Source organism: Oncorhynchus nerka, linkage group LG27, assembly GCF_034236695.1.
Source record: "Oncorhynchus nerka isolate Pitt River linkage group LG27, Oner_Uvic_2.0, whole genome shotgun sequence".
Lineage (NCBI taxonomy): Eukaryota > Metazoa > Chordata > Actinopteri > Salmoniformes > Salmonidae > Oncorhynchus > Oncorhynchus nerka.
The window spans coordinates 58,767,784-58,789,102 of record NC_088422.1 but is presented as its reverse complement, the minus strand read 5'-3'; the positions used below and the strand labels follow the sequence as shown (position 1 = coordinate 58,789,102).

The following is a 21,319-nucleotide window of genomic DNA, read 5'->3' as shown; positions in this document are numbered from 1 at the left end:
CAGCATACTGTTACTTTTAGAACAAAGGATTCCCAGCAACTCAGCTTTCACTGTAGCAATGACATCTCCACATTTCAAACAAATACAATACCAAAGCACTTCAAATAAACTTTTCAATAACAAGTTTACAGTCTGGAACTCTTTTAGGGCAGTGATCTACCTACACCCTTTTACATTTCACAGGTCTAGGACAGCTCTGGGCTTGACCTCTCTTCTTGACCTTGTGTGATATGATGCTGAGCATGCTTCTGTGTCAGTCAACAGTTATTGTGGTGTTGCAGGTAAGTATGGTGGATGTTGTGCTATGTGTGTGTGTTTATTTTAGTCCATCACATTCTCTTTCAGGGGAACGATTCATCTCATCAGTGTATTGTTCTTTTCTGTTCAGAAGGCGACGACGATTGAGTTTATTTTATTTTTACAGGGACAGTGCACATTAATCAACGTTTCAGTAAAAGTGTAGGTTTTAGCCAGCCGGTTAATTTTAAACCGCAGTCCCTGGGCAGGTAATTGTTTTTCATGACAATATAGACAATAGCAACATAGGACAAGCAAGACATAGCATACAGACAGAGCAACATAGGACAAGCAAGACATAGCATACAACCAGAGCAACATAGAACAAAAAGCAGCAAGACAAAATTCATAACAGCAACAAAGTGTTTCCACACCTCACAGGTTACAGACAACAGACATGGAAAGTGGCAACACAGAGCTAGGGACCATGTTCACAAATCTGATTGACCTTTAGCCATGTCTTCAAGCATTTTGTGAAAGTGTGATATGTGGTGCAGTTATGTGCGTCTGATGGCAGTGTAGTCCAGACATGGGAAGCTCTCACAGAGAAAACGGATTTACTAAAGGTGCTTTTCCTTAAGGGAACTATACAGTCACCTCATGGCAGACCTTGTGGATCTGCTGCCATATGTTTGGGTTTTCTGTTTAACAAAAATACTGAGTGGAGGGGGAGCCAGGCCATTTAGGATCTGGAATACAAGACATGCATCAGTGTATTGCACAAGATATTCTCAACTCAGGAGCTCATGCTTTCTGAGGATGTAACAGTGATGGCTATTGGGCTTCCTATCAAGCACTTTGAGAGCCTGTTTGTAGACAGATTGAATAGGTCTTAATGTTGTACACAAGCTTGGACCCAACTAGTCAAGCAGTATGTTAAGTGTGGGAGTATCATAGACTTGAAGTACAGTTTTGCTACCTCTGTAGTCAAACAATTTCGTTTAAATCGGAAATTAGCTAGGTTGAATTTGGTTATTTGAATTACCTTTTTCACATGCTTTTTAAAAGAGAGGTTGGAATCAAGTATGATGCCAAGGTTCTTAAAATCAGATACCACCTGGAGCTTCTCCCCTGACACAGACATCTGGCTGAGTAGCATCTGTTGCCCTCTTTGCGAAGAACATGCAAACAGTTTTTTTGACATTGAGATGCAAACACGAGTCACTGAGCCACTTTCTAAACTGGACCATTACAGTAGTGAGTTCTTGTGCTTGTTGTTTGCTCTTTCCATGCACATATATCACTGTATCATCTGCATACATTTGAACTTCAGACCCAGTACAGACAGAAGGAAGATCATTAATGTACAGGCTGAACAGGAGGGGCCCCAGTATTGACCCTTGGGGCACGTCCACATCATAGCTAAGAGTGGGCGACAGCTCATTGCTCACTCTGACACGCTGAGTTCTGCCTTCAAGGTATGATTTCATCCATCTCAAGGCATCAGGGGAAAAGTTTAACTTGGACACTTTTGTGATAAGAATCTCATGGTTAACAGTATCAAAAGCCTTCCTTAGGTCCAGAAATACAGCCCCAACAACGCCCCCTTTGTCAATCTCGGACTTCACATTTTCCAGAAGAAAGCAGTTGGCCGTTTCTGTGGAGTGTTTCGCTATGAAGCCAAACTGCATGGAGTGTAATGTGAATGGGCTGTTGTTGAGGTGGGCAATCAGTTGTTCTGCTACACACTTTTCAACAACCTTTGACACCACAGGTAGTATACTAATGGGCCTGTAGTTACTCACGTCAGCAGGGTCGCCTTATTTAAAGATGGCCGTTATTATTATAGCCGACTTCCATACCCTTGGAAACATCCCGAGACCAATAGATGCGTTAGTGACCTTCGTAATGGGGCCAATGAGTGACTCTTTGTAGTTTTTAAGAAAGGTAGAGTCCAGTCCAAACACATCTTTGGCTTTAGAGTTCTTTAGTGAGCTAATCACCTTGTTCACCTTTGACTCAGAAACCTCCCTTATGACGAAGACAGGTTGAGCATAATTTACTAGCACTGAGCCCAAGAAACCAGTGGATGGGTTCTGTGTCAGTACCCTGAGAGTCAATAAAGTAGGAATTGAAGGCTATTGCTATTTCGACTGCACCCTGTTTTAGATTGTTATTCACCATGATTTCTAGTCTTTTTGCAGTGTTACTATGGTCTTTCCCTGTTAACTTTTTTAGATTCTCCCATATCAATTTAGAATTTCCCTTTGCTTCACCAATTATGTTAATAAAAAAGTTTGCCTTGGCCTGTCTGATTTCTTTCATCACCTTATTTCTCAACATGGCAAACCTACGTCTGTCATGCTTTAATTTGGATCTTAGGGCTATTTTTAGACCATCATCTCGTTCTTTCATCAATTTCCAGATTTCTCCATTTAGCCAAGGAAGAGTGCTCTTTTGGCCAGGTTTGGATTTGATTTTCTTTAGGAAACCATTTATTGTAGTCTGGATTGTGGATAGAAAACTTGACTATCAGCTTCCACGTCTGTATAGGACAAGAGATCATTCCAGTTAATTATTTTAATTGCGTTTTCAAAATAGCTTAATTCACTCTTAGGTATTCTTAGTTGATCCAGCTTTCTAACAGTAGACAGGTTAAACCTGCTCTTAGACAGCTTTCTGGCTATAAGTGTCAGATTATGATCAGATAGCCCAGTAACCATATTGAATGATTTAGTCACTCTCTCCGGTTTATTACTGAACACCAAATCAATCTGTGTTTTAGAGCAACAAGTCACCCTGGTTGGCCCTTTAACTAGCTGTGTAAGGTCAAAAGTATTAGTGATCCGTTTAAGGGTTTTCCTACAAAACTTGTCTACATAATTCATGTTAAAATCTCCCATTAAGATTACCTCTTTCCCAAAGTCACATTCCCTAAGCATGTTATTAAACTGATTTTTTTTTTAAAACACACTTTTGGTGGAAGGTGGCCTATACATTCCAATAAGGGTAAAAGACATTTGGGGAGACAGTGTAACGTTCAGGCCAATACATTCTAGTTCATTATCGGATATGTTCTTTAATGTAAATCATCACACCCCCTCCTCTTCTTTCCATCCTGTCTCTCCTGAAAACTTTGTAGCCAGGCACAATCAAAGCAGCATATGGATTGCGGTGGTACACCGCTCCTTCAGCAGTGCGGACGTGATATGGCGCAGCGTATGTTGAGTTCCACATAATTTTAATGAATAAAGTGAAACTTAGCAAAGACAAAAACAAATACCAACATAGAAAAAACTAACTAGAACCCCACATAGAATATATAAACTAGACTAAACCCCTAGGTATGCCCTGACCTACTCTACCATAGAAAATAAAGGCTGTCTTTGGTCAGGACGTGACACCAAGGAGGTACATGCTGGTGATTTGGACAATTTGGACTATTTTGTCCATTACATGTCCATTACAAATAAAAATAATAAAAATTCATTTAAATTACAGGTTGTAATGCAACAAAATAGGATAAACGGCAAGGGTGTGAATACTTTTGCAAGAAACTATCTTGGCTTTCTTGGCATAATGGATTTCGCCTTTGAGTTGTCTTGCTGAAAATGTCTTACTCTTTCAAATGACTGCTCGATCCACAGAGCCCACACAATGTCTGCTATGTTAGGGATGCTGTGTTGCACGTGTAGCGCAACATTTTATGTGGGATTACTACGTCATACCTACGTTATGTAGGTACAGTTGAAGTCGGAAGTTTACATACACCTTAGCCAAATATATTTAAACTCAGTTTTTCACAATTCCTGACATTTAATCTTAGTAAAAATTCCCTGTCAGTTAGGATCACCACTTTATTTTAAGAATGTGAAATGGCAGATTAATAGTAGAGAAGGATTTATTTCAGATTTATTTCTTCATCATCACATTCCCAGTGGGTCAGAAGTTTACATACACTCAGTATTTGGTAGCATTGCCTTTAAATTGTTTAACTTGAGTCAAACGTTTTTGGGTAGCTTCCCACAATAAGTTGGGTGAATTTTGGCTCATTCCTCCTGACAAAGCTGGTGTAACTGAGTCAGGTTTGTAGGCCTCCTTGCTTGCACACGGTTTTTCAGTTCTGCCCAAAAATGTTCTATAGGATTGAGGTCAGGGCTTTGTGATGGCCACTCCAGTACCTTGACTTTGTTCTTCTTAAGCAATTTTGCCACAACTTTTGAAGTATGTCATTGTCCATTTGAAAGACCCATTTAACTTCCTGCTTTAACGTCCTGAATGATGTCTTGAGATGTTGCTTCAATATATCCACCTAATTTTCCTGCCATCTATTTTGTGAAGTGCACCAGTCCCTCCTGCCGCAAAGCACCCCCACAACATGGTGCTGCCACCCCTGTGCTTCACAGTTAGGATGGTGTTCTTCGGCTTGCAAGCCTCCCCCTTTTTCCTCCAAACATTATGATGGTCATTTTGGGCAAACAGTTCTATTTTTGTTTCCTCAGACCAGAGGACATTTCTCCAAAAAGTACAATCTTTGTCCCCATGTACAGTTGCAAACCGTAGTCTGGCTTTTTTAATGGTGGTTTTGGAGCAGTGGCTTCTTCCTTGCTGAGCAGACTTTCAGGTTATGTCAATTTCGGACTCGTTTTACTGTATATTTAGTTACTTTTGTACCCGTTTCCTCCAGCATCTTCACAAGGTCCTTTGCCGTTATTCTGGGATTGATTTGGACTTTTCGCACCAAAGTACGTTCATCTCTAGGAGACAGAATGAGTCTCCCTCCTCAGCGGTATGATGGCTGCGTGGTCCCATGGTGTTTATGCTTGTATACTATTGTTTGTACAGATGAACGAGGCACCTTCAGGCGCTTGGAAATTGCTCCCAAGGATGAACCAAACCTGTGGAGGTCTACAATTTTTTGCTGAGGTCTTGGCTGATTTATTTTGATTTTCCCATGATGTCAAGCAAAGAGGCACTGAGTTTGAAGGTAGGCCTTGAAATACATCTACAGGTACACCTCCAATTGACTTAAATGATGTCAATTAGCCTATCAGAAGCTTCTAAAGCCATGACATCATTTTCTGGAATTTTCCAAGCTGTTTAAAGGCACAGTCAACTTAGTGTATGTAAACTTCTGACCCACTGGAATTGTGATACAGTGAATTATAACTGAAATAATCTGTCTGAAAACATTTGTTGGAAAAATTACTTGTGTCACGCACAAAGTAGATGTCCTAACCGACTTGCCAAAACTATAGATTGTTAACAAGAAATGTGTGGAGTGGTTGAAGAACAAGTTTTAATGACTCCAACCCAAGTGTATGTAAACTTCCGACTTAAACTGTATCGGTTTTTAACATCAGCGTTAAACTAGACATCGGGCCGATACCGATGTTGCCATTTTTAGCTATTATCTTCCGATCTGTTCACCAATATATTTTCGAGTCTCATAGCGAACAGTTGAATAATTATGTAAATAAGGTATTTCTATTTTTAATACAGTTGCAAAAATTTCGAAAAACCTGTTATTGCTTTGTCATTATGGGCTATTGTGTGTAGATTGATGAGGGAAAAAACAATTAACAAAATGTGGAAAAAGTCAAGGGTTCTGAATACTTTCCGAATGCACTAACAGCATTCATGAGCTCTGTAAATTTTGTTCTGTGAATATTGATTCCTTTCTTTGCAATAACTTCAACAATACATCCCAGGTGATCTTCAGTTGCAAAGTTGGTTATTCCCTCTTGCAAATGTAGTGCCTGTGTCAAAAAATGCTCTTGCATTAGAAAATGGAGCAGCATTTCTCGTGTTACTCCGTTTCTGCATGAAAAAATAAGATATGTGAGCCCACCACCCCTTTCTGATTTGCAATACCTTGATTAAGCTTATCTGTCATCTCCTGGGATGGTCTGAATCCATTCCATTATACCCAATTCTCTTTCAGTCTGCATTATTTTTACCCATATTCTGCCCATTTACCTGGCATTCTGACAGTAGAATCGTGTCTAGACAGTAAGTTAGCATATCAAATCAGTTCCTCTGTCCTCACAGCCGAATTTAAACAATATCTGTTGACGACTTTCCAAATTCTATATAATCCATCATTGATGATATATGATTGATAAAGTATGGTTACATTTAATTTGCTCTGTTGAACCTACAGTTTGGAATGACTTCGATAGCAACAGTGAACTTATTAAATGGAGATTTCAACATTAATTCTCACAATAGCACATTGGTTATAGTCAGTGAGAAATATCAAGCCTAAACAAGGCTGGGCTTGGATAAAAACATCGATGGGAGACCGAAGGAGCAAAAAAAACTTGAGTCAAGATCACCGAGTCAAAATGCAAGCAGAGATTCACCGTTCAGATTTCTTAAAAACATGACTTTAAAAAATGTAAGCCTATGCAACATTAACCAATTACAACAGTTCTGTAGCAATGAGGTTTGTGCAGTAGGCCCAATACATTATCACTACATATTGTCTATGCTTGAATTTGCCTGCCAATGTTGTTATTCTCAGGCCATTTTGAAATTATATATATTTTTCAATGGGATATGATCACACTGATAATAGTTCATTTGTTTCATTACTTGTGAGGCACAGCTAAGTGAGCATAATACATTTTTTTAAAGGGACAGTCTTCCAGCTGATGGCGAAACTCAAGTCGCACTGCATTATTTATGCCTCATGCACCAATTCATGTTACTCCTATGGCCAGAGAAAGTGAAACATTCCTTGATATTAAAAAAGACACAAGCCGCTAATAAACAACGCAAGCTTATCGGAACACTTTGCTATACTCAGTCATTGCCACTGCAGTGCTGGTTTTAGCGTGTGGAAGAACATGCATTTTACAGCTTATAAAAGGTATTGAACAAAGTGTTGACAGTGCTGAATAACAACTTAAAAATGAACTTACACATTAAACAGCCGCTCTCTCTAGTCATGGTTTCAAAAGTTTAGAAATTATACAGAATCAATGTTTTTGAGGCTTCTTTTTGCAGTCTATGGCTCAAGAAAGCTCATGTCTGCACAGTTATCTGATTGGCCAGCGGCAGGCCTATAGGTGCACTTGATTTGCTCTCTGGGCCTGCCGGGTAGGCAGAGTACTTCTTTCAGACACATGAAATGGTTCAAATTGGGAACACTTTGCCTTCCAGTGACCATACGTACATATCCCAGCCAGAAGCCATTACAGGACACATCCACATCAAGCTAAAGGCTAAAGCTACCACTTTTTCAAGGAGCAGGACAATAATCCGGACGCTTATAAGAAATCCCGCTATGCCCTCAGATGAACCATCAAACAAGCAAAGCGTCAATACACGATTAAGATTGAATCTTACTACTCCGGCTCGGACGCTCGTCAGATGTGGCAGGGCTTGAAAACTATTACAGACTACAAAAGGAAACCCAGCCGCTAGCTGCCCAGTGACGCAAGCTTACCAGACGATCTAATCGCTTCGAGGCAAACAACACTGAAGCATGTATGAGAACACCAGCTGTTCTGGACGACTGTGTGATAACGCTCTCGGTAGCCGATGTGAGCAAGACCTTTAAACAGGTCAACATTCACAAAGCTGCGGGGCCAGACGGATTAGCAGGACGTGTACTCAAAGAATGCGCGGACCAACTGGCAAGTGTCTTCACTGACATTTTCAACCTGTCCCTGACAGAGTCTGTAATACCTACATGTTTCAAGAAGACCAGCAGAGTCCGTGTGTCCAAGGAAGCGAAGGAAACCTGCCTAAATGATTACCGCCCCGTAGCTACATCTGTAGTATAGGTAGACCGATTAATCGGAATGGCCAATTATTTAGGGCCGATTTCAATGTATTTTTGGACACTGATTTGGCCGATTAGATTTATTATTATTTTTACACCTTTATTTAACTAGGCACATCAGTTAAGAACTTATTTGCAATGACGGTGTAAAGGGTGTCGTCGTCGGATGAGGAATAATCGGACAAAAACGCAGCGTGGTAAGTGTTCATACGTTTTATTAAAATGAACACTATAACATAACAAAAGAGAATTAACGAAAACGAAACATTCCCGTCAGGTGCAGAAAACACTAAACAGAAAATAACTACCCACAAAAACCATGTGGGAAAAAGCTACCTAAGTATGGTTCCAAATCAGAGACAACGATAGACAGCTGTCCCTGATTGAGAAACATACAAAGAAATACAAAAACATAGAAAAAAGAACATAGAATGCCCAGCCAAATCACACCCTGACCAAACCAAAATAGAGACATAAAAAGGTCAGGGCGTGACAGACGGCCTAGGAACGGTGGGTAACTGCCTTGTTCAGGGGCAGAACGACAGATTTTTACCGTGTCAGCTCGGGGATTCGTTTTTGCAACGTTCCGGTTACTAGTCCAACACTCTAACCACCTGCCTTACATTGCACTCCACAAGGAGCCTGCGTGGCAGGCTGACTACATGTTACGCGAGGGCAGCAAGAAGCCAAGGTAAGTTGCTAGCTAGCATTCAACTTAAAAAATAAAAATCAATCTTCACATTATAGGGGCCTCCCGGGTGGCGCAGTGGTTAAGGGCGCAGTACAGCACCCTTAACCACTGCGCCACCCGGGAGGCCCCGATAATGTGAAGATTGATTTTTTTCATTTTTTAAAAGAGACTCTGGGTTCGCGCCCAGGCTGTCGTAACCGGCCGCGACCGGGAGGTCCGTGGGGCGACGCACAATTGGCCTAGCATCGTCCGGGTTAGGGAGGGCTTGGCCGGTAGGGATATCCTTGTCTCATCGCGCACCAGCGACTCCTGTGGCGGGCCGGGCGCAGTGCACGCTAACCAAGGTTGCCAGGTGCACGGGGTTTCCTACGACACATTAGTGTGGCTGGCTTCCGGGTTGGATGCGTGCTGTGTTAAGAAGCAGTGAGGCTTGGTTGGGTTGTGTATCGGAGGTCGCATGACTTTCAACCTTCGTCTCTCCCGAGCCCGTACGGGAGTTGTAGCGATGAGACAAGATAGTAGCTACTAACAATTGGATACCACGAAATTGGGGAGAAAAAGGGGTAAAATTCAAAAAATTATTTTTTTAAATAAATAATTTATTCACATTATCACTGGGTTAATGACACATGGTTGATGATATTACTAGTTTATCTAGCATGTCCTGCGTTGCATATAATGGTTGCGGTGCCTGTTAATTTCTCATCGAATCACAGCCTACTTCGCCAAACGGGTGATGATTTAGCACTGTTGTTGCACCTAACCATAAACATCAATGCCTTTCTTTAAAATCAATACACAAGTATATATTTCTAAACCTGCATATTTAGTTAATATTGCCTGCTAACATGAATTTCTTATAATTTGGGAAATTGTGTCACTTCTCTTGCGTTCCGTGCAAGCAATCAGGGTATATGCAGCAGTTTGGGCCATCTGGCTCGTTGCAAACTGTGTGAAGTCCATTTATTCCTAACAAAGACCATAATTAATTTGCCAGAATTGTACATAATTATGACATAACATTGAAGGTTGTACAATGTAACAGCAATATTTAGACTTACGGATGCCACCTGTTAGATAAAATACGGAACGGTTCCGTATTTCACTGAAAGAATAAACGTTTTGTTTTCGAAATGATAGTTTCCGGATTTGACGATATTAATGACCAAAGGCTCATATTTCTGTGTGTTGTTATGTTATAATTAAGTCTATGATTTGATATTTGATAGAGCAGTCTGACTGAGCACTTTCGTGCATTTGCCAGCAGCTCTTCACAATGCTTCAAGCATTGAGCTGTTTGACTTCAAGCCTATCAACTCCTGATATTGGGATGGTGTAACCAATGTGAAATGGCTACCTAGTTAGCGGGGTGCACGCTAATAGTGTTTCAATCAGTGACGTCACTCGCTCTGAGACTTGGAGTAGTTGTGCCCCTTGCTCTGCAAGGGCCGCTGCTTTTGTAGAGTGATGGGTAACAATGCTTCGATGGTGGCTGTTGTCGCTGTGTTCCTGGTTTGAGCCCAGGTAGGGGCGAGGAGAGGGACAGAAGCTATACTGTTACACTGGCAATACTAAAGTGCCTATAAGAACATCAAATAGTCAAAGGTATATGAAAATGGTATAGAGAGAAAGTCCTTTAATTCCTATAATAATTACAACCTAAAACTTCTTACATTTACATTTACATTTAAGTCATTTAATATTGAAGACTCGTGTGAAAAGGAACCACCAGCTTTCATATGTTCTCATGTTCTGAGCAAGGAACTTAAACAACAGCAAAGGACCGTGTGAAGATGCTGGAGGATAATGGTAAAAACGTATCTATATCCACAGTAAAACAAGTCCTATATCGACATAACCTGAAAGGCCACTCAGCACGGAAGAAGCCACTGCTCCAAAACCGCCATAAAAAGCCAGACTACGGTTTGCAACTACACATGGGGACAAATATGATAATTTTTGGAGAAATGTCTTCTGGTCTGATGAAACAAAAATAGAACTGTTTGGCCATAATGACCATCGTTATGTTTGGAGGAAAAAGGGGGAGGCTTGCAAGCCGAAGAACACCATCCCAACCGTGAAGCACGGGGGTGGCAGCATCATCAAATAAAATTTTATTTGTCACATACACATGGTTAGCAGATGTTAATGCAAGTGTAGCAAAATGCTTGTGCTTCTAGTTCCGACAATGCAGTAATAACCAACGAGTAGTCTAACCTAACAATTTCACAACTACCTTATACACACAAGTGTAAAGGGATGAAGAATATGTACATAAAGATAAATTAATGAGTGATGGTACAGAACAGGCAGTTAACCCACTGTTCCTAGGCCGTCATTGAAAATAAGAATTTGTTCTTAACTGACTTGCCTAGTTAAATAAAGGTAAAATAAAAAAATTAAAATAAATAGGCAAGATGTAGTAGATGGTATCGAGTACAGTATATACATAGGAGATGAGTAATGTAGGGTATGTAAACATTATATTAAGTGGCATTGTTTAAAGTGGCTAGTGATACGTTTTTTACACCAATTTTTCAATTATTAAAGTGGCTGGAGTTGAGTCAGTATGTTGGCAGCAGCCACTCAATGTTAGTGGTGGCTGTTTAACAGTCTGATGGCCTTGAGATAGAAGCTGTTTTTCAGTCTCTCGGTCCCTGCTTTGATGCACCTGTACTGACCTCGCCTTCTGGATGATAGAGAGGTGAACAGGTAGTGGCTCGGGTGGTTGTTATCCTTGATGATCTCTATGGCCATCCTGTGACATCGGGTGGTGTAGGTGTCCTGGAGGGCAGGTAGTTTGTCCCCGGTGATGCGTTGTGCAGACCTCACTACCCTCTGGAGAGACTTACGGTTGTGGGCGGAGCAGTTGACGTACCAAGCGGTGATACAGCCCGACAGGATGCCTTCGATTGTGCATCTGTAGAAGTTTGTGAGTGCTTTTGGTGACAAGCCAAATTTCTTCAGCCTCCTGAGGTTGAAGAGGTGCTGCTGCGCCTTCTTCACCACGCTGTCTGTGTGGGTGGACCAATTCAGTTTGTCCGTGATGTGTACGCCGAGGAACTTAAAACTTACTACCCTCTGTCCCATTGATGTGAATAGGGGGATGGCTCCCTCTGCTGTTGCCTGAAGTCCACGATCATCTCCTTTGTTTTGTTGATGTTGAGTGGGAGGTTATTTTCCTGACACCAAACTCCGAGGGCCCTCACCTCCTCCCTGTAGGCAGTCTCATCGTTGTTTGTAATCAGGCCTACCACTGTAGTGTCGTCCGCAAACTCGATGATTGAGTTGGAGGCGTGCATGACCGCGCAGTCGTGGGTGAACAGGGAGTACAGGAGAGGGCTCAGAACGCACCCTTGTGGGGATCAGCGGGGTGGAGATGTTGTTACCTACACTCCTCATCTGGAGGCGGCCCGTCAGGAAGTCCAGTACCCAGTTGCACAGGGCGGGTGAGCTTGATGACGAGTTTGTAGGGTACTATGGTGTTAAATGCTGAGCTGTAGTCGATGAACAGCATTCTCACATAGGTATTCAGATGGGTTAGGGCAGTGTGCAGTGTGGTTGCGTCGTCTGTGGACCAATTGGGGTGGTAAGCAAATTGGAGTGGGTCTAGGGTGTCAGGTAGGGTGGAGGTGATATGGTCCTTGACTAGTCTCTCAAAGCACTTCATGATGACGGAAGTGAGTGCTACGGGGATGTAGTCGTTTAGCTCAGTTACCTTAGCTTTCTTGGGAACAGGAACAATGGTGGCCCTCTTGAAGCATGTGGGAACAACAGCCTGGGATAAGTATTGATTGAATATGTCCATAAACACACCAGCCAGCTGGTCTGCGCATGCTCTGAGGGCGCGGCTGGGAATGCCGTCTGGGCCTGCAGCCTTGCGAGGGTTAACATGTTTAAATGTTTTACTCACGGTGGCCGCAGTGAAGGAGAGTCCGCAGGTTTTGGTAGCGGGCCGTGTCAGTGGCACTGTATTGTCCTCAATGCGAGCAAAGAAGTTGTTTAGTCTGTCTGGGAGCAAGACATCCTGGTCCGCGACGGGGCTGGTTTTCTTTTTGTAATCAGTGATTGACTGTAGACCCTGCCACATACCTTGTGTCTGAGCCGTTGAATTGCGACTCTACTTTGTCTCTATACTGACGCTTAGCTTGTTTGATTGCCTTGTGGAGGGAATAGCTACACTGTTTGTATTCGGTCATGTTTCCGGTCCCCTTGCCCTGATTAAGCACGAATGCTGCCATCAATCCACGGTTTCTGGTTTGAGAATGTTTTAATAGTTGCTGTGGGTACGACATCGCCGAAGCACTTGCTAATAAACTCGCTCACAGAATCAGCGTATTCATCAATGTTGTTGTTTGACGCAATGCGGAAACATATCCCAATCCACGTGATCGAAGCAATCTTGAAGCGTGGAATCAGATTAGTCGGACCAGCGTTGAACAGACCTGAGCGCAGGGGCTTCCCGTTTTAGTTCGTGTTTATAGGCTGGAAGCAAGAAAATGGAGTCGTGGTCAGCTTTTCCGAAAGGAGGGCGGGGAGGGCCTTATATGCGTCGCGGAAGTTAGAATAACAATGATTCAGGGTTTTACCAGCCCTGGTTGCACAATCGATATGCTGATAGAATTTAGAGAGTCTTGTTTTCAGATTAGTTAAAATCCCCAGCTACAATGAATGCAGCCTCAGGATATGTGGTTTCCAGTTTACATAGTCAAATAAAGTTTGTTCAGGGCCATCGAGGTGTCTGCTTGGGGGGGAATATATGCGGCTGTGATTATAATCGAAGAGAATTCTCTTGGTAGATAATGCAGTCGACATTTGATTGTGAGGAATTCTAAAATCAGGTGAACAGAAGGACTTGAGTTCCTGTATGTTGTTATGATCACACCACGTCTCGTTAATTAATCATAAGGCATACCCCGCCCCTCTTCTTACCAGAAAGATGCTTGTTTCTGTCGGCGCGATTCGTGAAGAAACCAGTTGGCTGTACCGACTCCGATAGCATGTCTCGAGTGAGCCATGTTTCAGTGAAGCAAAGAACGTTACAGTCTCTGATGTCTCTCTGGAATCCTAACCTTGCTCGGATTTCATCAACCTTGTTGTCAAGAGACTGGACATTGGCGAGTAGTATGCTCGGGAGCGGTGCGCGATGTGCCCGTCTCCGGAGCCTGATCAGAAGACCGCTTTGTCTGCCCCTTTTCATGTTGTGGGGGCGCTTTGCTGCAGGAGGGACTGGTGCACTTCACAAAATGGATGGCATCAATAGGAAGCAAAATGATGTGGATATATTGAAGCAACATCTCAAGACATCAGTCAGGAAGTATAAACTTGGTCTGGGGGGAATGGACCTAGCCCTCACCCTCCGATCCAACTGGTCCCAGAACAATTTAAAGGCAATGCTACCAAATACTAATTGAGTGTATATAAACTTGTGACCCACTGGGAATGTGATGAAAGAAAGAAATGCTGAAATAAATCACTACTATTACTCTGCCATTTCACATTCTTAAAATAAAGTAGTGATCCTAACTGACCTAAGACAGGGAATTTTTACTATGATTAAATGTCAGGAATTGTGAAAAACTGATTTTAAATGTATTTGGCTAAGGTGTATGTAAACGTCCAACTTCAACTGTATATGCCTTAATTACCTCAAACCCCTGCACATCGACTCGATACTGGTACCCCTTGTACATAGGCAAATTATCGTCACTCATTGTGTATTTATTTATTTTATTTTCTATTATTTCTCTATTTTCCCTCTCTGCATTTTTGGAAAGAGCCTGTAAGTAAGCATTTTACTGTTAGTCTCCACCTGTTGTTTACGAAGCATGTGACAAATCAAATTTAATGACAACACCAAGCAGCCATTGCAAATGTGCCCATGAGTTGACCAGTCAATTTGCCAGAGTTAGAGGTTCCAAGCCTGTTTTATTCATTCTGGTTTCTATGCCTATGAGATACCGGAATGAATACACCTGTAAAGTGGAGAATGGTGCTGTTCCAGGTGGTCTACATAGCAGTCACACTGCATGCAGTCACCAATTATTGCATGACATGTTACTGATGGCGTTCCACAACATCACACTGCCATCATTCGGCTAGCTAAAGTTAGTTGCAAAGTTAGGCTGAAAGGTTTTGCCACCAGCTCCTCCTTGGTTGGTTTTTCAACCGGGGCGATGTTGGGAGGTAGGTCTAGTGTGTCAACTTTGAAGTCTGGGTCTTTGTATATGATCCGTTTATCTTCCCGCCGCTTGACAGCCTGTTGGACCAATCAGGTTCTAAAGTTGAATGCCTTCTGTTCAGACACTCTTCTCTACCCAGTCCTTGGCGTTATGTTATCCTAGCCTACTACCTATCCTGTCAATCTGCCTATGGTAGCAGAATGACGAGGAGGGCATTTTCTGAGATAAACTGACCAAAATGCACCTCCAACACCTAAAACCACACATAATTTTGCCCAAAAACAATGAAAATTTCCCTCAACCAGTGGCAAATTTACCTTTTAGGTGAGCACTGATGCTGCCCTGTGATAAGCAGTGCCCACTTTGTCAAAGGCAGGGGTGCAAAATACTTAGCATGTCCATTCCAGTGTCTCCTGACCCCTCCTGTCTCAGCCTCCAGTATTTATGCTGCAGTAGTTTATGTGTCGGGGGGCTAGGGTCAGTTTGTTATATCTGGAGTACTTCTACTGTCCTATTCGGTGTCCTGTGTGAATTCTCTAATTCTCTCTCTCTCTCTCTCTCTCTCTCAGAGGACCTGAGCCCTAGGACCATGCCTCAGGACTACCTGACATGATGACTCCTTGCTGTCCCCAGTCCACCTGGCCGTGCTGCTGCTCCAGTTTCAACTGTTCTGCCTTATTGTTATTGGACCATGATGGTCATTTATGAACATTTTAACATCTTGACCATGTTCTGTTATAATCTCCATCCGGCACAGCCAGAAGAGGACTGGCCACCCCACATAGCCTGGTTCCTCCCTAGGTTTTGGCCTTTCTAGGGAGTTTTTCCTAGCCACCGTGCTTCTACACCTGCATTGCTTGCTGTTTAGGATTTTAGGCTGGGTTTCTGTACAGCACTTTGAGATATCAGCTGATGTACGAAGGGCTATATAAATAAATAGCGCGCCTCCAGGGTGCTGATGGAGAGATGAATCACTGCGGCGCTCCACAAACGTTCCGCCCAAAAAATATATCTAAACTCAGCAAAAAAAAGAAACTTCCCTTTTTCAGGACCCTGTCTTTCAAAGATCATTCGTAAAAATCCAAATAGCTTCAGATCTTCATTGTAAAGGGTTTAAACTCTGTTTCCCATGCTTGTTCAATGAACCATAAACAATTCATGAATATGTACCTGTGGAGCGGTAGTTAAGACACTAACAGCTTACAGACGGTAGGCAATTAAGGTCACAGTTATGAAAATGTAGGACACTAAAGAGGCCTTTCTATTGACTATAAAAACACACCCAGGGTCCCTGCTCATCTGTGTGAACATGTCTTAGGCATGCTGCAAGGAGGCATGAGGACTGCAGATGTGGCCAGGGCAATAAATTGCAATGTCCATACTGTGAGACCCCTAAGACAGTGCTACAGGACGGACAGCTGCAGTGGCAGACCATATGTAACAACACCTACACAGGATCGGTACACACGAACATCACACCTGCGGGATAGGTACAGGATGGCAACAACAACTGCCCGAGTTACACCAGGAACGCACAATCCCTCCATCAGTGCTCAGACTGTCTGCAATAGGCTGAGAGAGGCTGGACTGAGGGCTTGTAGGCCTGTTGTAAGGCAGGTCCTCACCAGACATCAACGGCAACAATGTCGTCTATGGGCACAAACCCACCATCGCTGGACCAGACAGAACTGTCAAAAAGTGCTCTTCACTGACGAGTCGAGGTTATGGCTCACCACGGGTGATGGTCGGATTCGCGTTTATTGACAAAGGAATGAGTGTTACACCGAGGCCTGTACTCTGGAGCGGGATCGATTTGGAGGTGGAGGGTCCGTCATGGTCTGGGGCATGTGTCACAGCATCATCGGACTGAGCTTGTTGTCATTGCAGGTATTCTCAACGCTGTGCGTTACAGGGAAGACATTCTCCTCCATCATGTGGTACTCTTCCTGCAGGCTCATCCTGACATGACCTTCCAGCATGACAATGCCACCAGCCATACTGCTCGTTCTGTGCCAGATTTCCTGCAAGACAGGAATGTCAGTGTTCTGCCACGGCCAGCGAATAGCCCGGATCTCAATCCCATTGAGCACATCTGGGACCTGTTGGATTGGAGGGTGAGGGCTAGGGCCATTCCCCCCAGAAATGTCTGGGAACTTTCAGGTGCCTTGGTGGAAGAGTGGGATAACAACTTACAGCAAGAACTGGCAAATCTGGTGCAATCCACGAGGAGGAGATGCACTGCAGCACTTAATGCAGCTGGTGGCCACACCAGATACTGACTGTTACTTTTGATTTTGACCTCCCCTTTATTCAGGGACACATTATTCCATTTGTTAGTCACATGTCTGTGGAACTTGTTCAGTTTATGTCTGTTGTTCAATCTTATGTTCATACAAATATTTACGCATGTTAAGTTTGCTGAAAATAAACGCAGTTGACAATGAGAAGACATTACATTTTTTGCTGAGTTTATAATAAATCATGTAGCAGATATAAGATAGGTGAGTTTTCTGTAGCCTACAGGCTGGACATAAAATGTATGACAATGTAAGATGGACACTTTTTACATCATGCAGGTTTTTCTGATCAAATAGCCAAACCTAAATGACACCCAATCAAATAAAAATTGCGCCGTCATGTTAGCAAACAACATATCCTAAAAACAGGACAGATCAAAGTAAAATGGTCAATACGGAATGGACAATCACAAGTGTTGTCCAGGAGTTTCATCCCATTGTCATGATCAGTGGTTTCAAGTTTTTATCCGTACATTTTTGACAAACTGATCATAGCTTAAATAGCCAAATTGATTAGTTACAGGAATCCGGACTAAAAAAAGCCAAATGTAACGGTCTGTTTAACAAAATGGTGGGCCTACCACATGGATAGGCATTTGTGAAGGCTCCTCAGAGGAGGAAGGGGGCCTAGGCAACATAAAATATTACAGGCTGATTAGCTGTATTTATGATGGCACAATATGTTTACATTTAGGTAATTTAGCAGACATTCTTATGCAGGGCGACTAACAGGAGCAGATAAAATTAAGTGCACCAAACATTCCTGTCATTTAGCTCCAGACTTTTAAACGGGCAACTATTTCCAATTGAAGAGCTCTGCCTGTTTCATCTTATAAAGAAGCATAAATATCTTAACGCTGTCTGAAGAGGTAAAAAGCATACCCCATAACAAGTGATCATTTTGTTTGCCAGCATGTATTGCCCATGACACCACCCCCCCCACCCACACACAGCTGCTAATCACAAATACATTGATCCCTTTCTGGCAGCAGGTTATAGCAGATTTTTTTTAAAGGGTCTGGAGGTCACTGGCTCCCAGGAAGGAGTGGGCCTTGGCAGTGATTGCTTTCCAATGTACAATACCTAATTTTATTACAAAAGAGGACAGGCGCGTTCAATTGGTCAAAGGGGACCATAGAATCAGGATGCTATAGAGACCCCAATTCCCAGAGCATGCAGAGAAAAGGATAAAGGAAGGTCATGAAGGGCGAGTATAGATAGAATGCCAAAGAAGAGATAGACATCTGTGAATTTGAAGCTTAACCGTCACGTTTGACAAGCCGTGCAGGCGTCAAAAGAGTGGTGAGGGGACGGATGCTATCGCCGTGAGACAGACACAATCAAACAGACACAGTCAAGAGTCCACAAGTGTAAAAAGAGTAAGAGATAACCACTTTTGCAAAAGAGTAAGATAGATGTGATAATGAATTAGAGTGCAAATATTTCAATAAAGTGATACCCGCGATACAAACAGGTTTGCGCATGCATAGGCTGAACACAAACAGGCAGAAATATACCCACATAGAAATACAGAAACTGAACTTAATGAAGCACACCCACACAATCACTCATATAACACCCAGACAGACAGAGACAAAGACAGACAGACCTCACCAAGACTTGCCACATCTCAAAACATCCCCACCACACACACACACACACACACACACACACACACACACACACAGTCCAAATGCCAAAAAGCTGGACTCACCCAGAAGAGGAGGTTGAAGAAGACCATACCGTAGCGCAGGCTCCTCATGCAGCCCTCAGCCATCCTGCAGCGCCGCAGCTCTAGGAGGAAGATGAAGGAGAGGTCCAGGTAAAACACCACATACTTCTTCCCCTGCGAGGTGGTGTAGCGGCCTTTAGCCGCCTGCGGACCCGGCGCTGTGTGGAAGCCGAATGCAAAGGGCGGACGTTTATACTCGTACTCGCCACTGTAGCTGTGGAAACCCGAGTTGAAGGGTGGCGTCTCGGGCTTGCTGTCCAGTGAGGGACTGCGCCGGTAAGGCGTCTCGTCCGTGCTCGAGCGCCGCATGGACCAACCAGAGGTGAGACGCTAGCAACAGCCAAAGTTTTATTTCAACCCCCTCAAGAGCTTCAAGAGGTCTTTGAGAGCCCACACAAAAAAAGTCACTTAAGACCTAAACAGAGACACAAAGTACAAATAGCGTGTCCTCAGGGGACAAATGTGCATAGTTGTGGTGCCAGTAATGTGGAATAGCACCTGTTCCCAATAGTTTCTAAGCAAACCAGCCTACAGTGTTTTCACCACAGAAACTGAAGTGTGATTAGGCATGCAGTCCAACTGTGCCCCTGCAGTGATAGACCAGCTAAGATTAAAACACATCACCTCAAATTCGTCTGTGGACGATGTCTTGTCATCTGTGGTTATCCAGAGTGCCTTCATTCGTAATCCTACACCTGTATATTCCCGTTTTAACGTTGCTTAATCCTACAACACCTGTTCATTATATGTTCCTTTCCTGAATCCCACAACTACACTTGTCTATCACAAAGAAGCTCTAGTTTTTCCAATTCCTGCTAATCTCAGGTGAATCGGACACACATAATTGCAAGAGCGCTTGGCACTTCCAGAACTGCTCTCATCTGATCGGTTGGCTGAGTGATACGTCACACCTGGTGCCATTAGAAATTCCGGAGCAGGTGCGCTCTGGCAGAGAAAACAGTCACTCTTGACAACAACAACAGGGTTTTAGCCAATCAGTCTCTTTTACACCAGAACCACTTCTCCATTAAGACCACACGCTAGTACTACATCCAGTTGGAATTGATTCTGAATGTTCAGCAGTGTCCATTGTCTTGGCTCCACTTTCCCTCACATGCAGAAAAGTTAAAAGGAGAGAAGATGTGCAGACCAAGAGACAACACTGAGGTGAATGCGTGGGGATGAGTGAAAGGAAAAGATACGTGAGAAAAGGATAGGTAACTGAAATGAGGAGAGAATTCATTGGTTTCCTTTAGGTGAGCGCTCTACCACTTTCCTTGCCTGGTTTTCCTGTTCGTCCTGGTTCGTTCTCTCTTTCTCCTCTCTAACTCCCCCTTTCTGCTTTTCCTCTGTTCCCCTTCCCGCAGCTGCTGTTTCGCAGGTCTACCTGCTACTTGCCTCACTCCCTCACCTCTGTCTCCCTCCCTTTCTGTATATCAGTTTCACAGTCCAGCCAGTAGAGCATTGCATTCAGGTTCCCTCTCCTCTTCTCTCCCTCCCTTCTGTGCACCCCTTTTGTTTGTTTTCTCCTCTTCCTCTCTAGCTGGGTAACTAGAGTGAAGTATCTGCCAGGGTAATTTCCAGAAGAAGAGAGAGAGACACCTTCCTTGGATGAGGGAAGAAGAAAAAAAGACTGCAGTGTTATAGCAACCGTCCAGCTCCCTCTCGCTCTCCCTTCCACCCTCCCTCCCTCCCTCCCTCCCTCTCTCTCTCTCTTTCTCTCGCTTACTGTCTCTCATTCACTCACACTATTTCAGCACTCCCCCCTCTACTCCTTGGTAACTGTCCTCAAATCCTGACAGTGAGATGGGTTGGAGCAGTCATTCACAGCCTATAGCCACACCCTACTACAGAGCTGAGCCAATCCGCTTCCTGCGTCCCATCCTCCCTCGCACCACACACTGTTCCTCCCTCTCCCTCTCTCTCTGACATACACAAACACGTGAGCATCAACCCCACACAAAAGAGGACCTGCTCCTTGGTTAACATACTAGAAAGATGCTAGTTCTCCATCTCCCTTTCTCTCTCCCTCCCTCCCTCCCTCCCTCCCTCTCTCGCCATCTCATTCCACATTCTAAGGTTGTTCTCTCACTCGAACCTACGCTCTATAGATGCTTGACTACAGTCATGTTTTCTACCTCTATCCCCCCGACAGGAACAAACATACCCACACATTGCAGCTAGAATCCCATGCTGCAAGCAACTCTCCCTAGATATACATATGCTATAAACAAAATAACACGCTCCGCAACTCTGTGACCATCTGGTTCAAAACAATGAATGGTAACGAAGGTTTCAACAACAAGGCTTGAACAACAAAAAAGGTCAACTATGATTGAACATGTATTTTTCCCCTCGCCAAGATGCCAGTAGCAGAATATTGAACTT

At 43.4% G+C, this 21,319-nt stretch overlaps 1 protein-coding gene across 2 annotated transcripts in view; it reads right to left on the bottom strand.

The window, feature by feature from the left end:
- The window catches only part of tspan4a (tetraspanin 4a), a 97,488-nt gene that overhangs the window by 61,045 nt on the left and 15,124 nt on the right, over window positions 1-21,319 (bottom strand). Inside the window, exon 2 of one of the 2 annotated variants that reach the window (XM_029638736.2) lies at window positions 18,914-18,993. In XM_029638736.2, the coding sequence (XP_029494596.1) occupies window positions 18,914-18,976 (63 nt within the window). In that variant the 5' untranslated portion in view covers window positions 18,977-18,993. Of the gene's footprint in view, window positions 1-18,913; window positions 19,326-21,319 lie in introns of those variants that run through there. The other variant, XM_029638734.2, reaches the window with a different exon arrangement.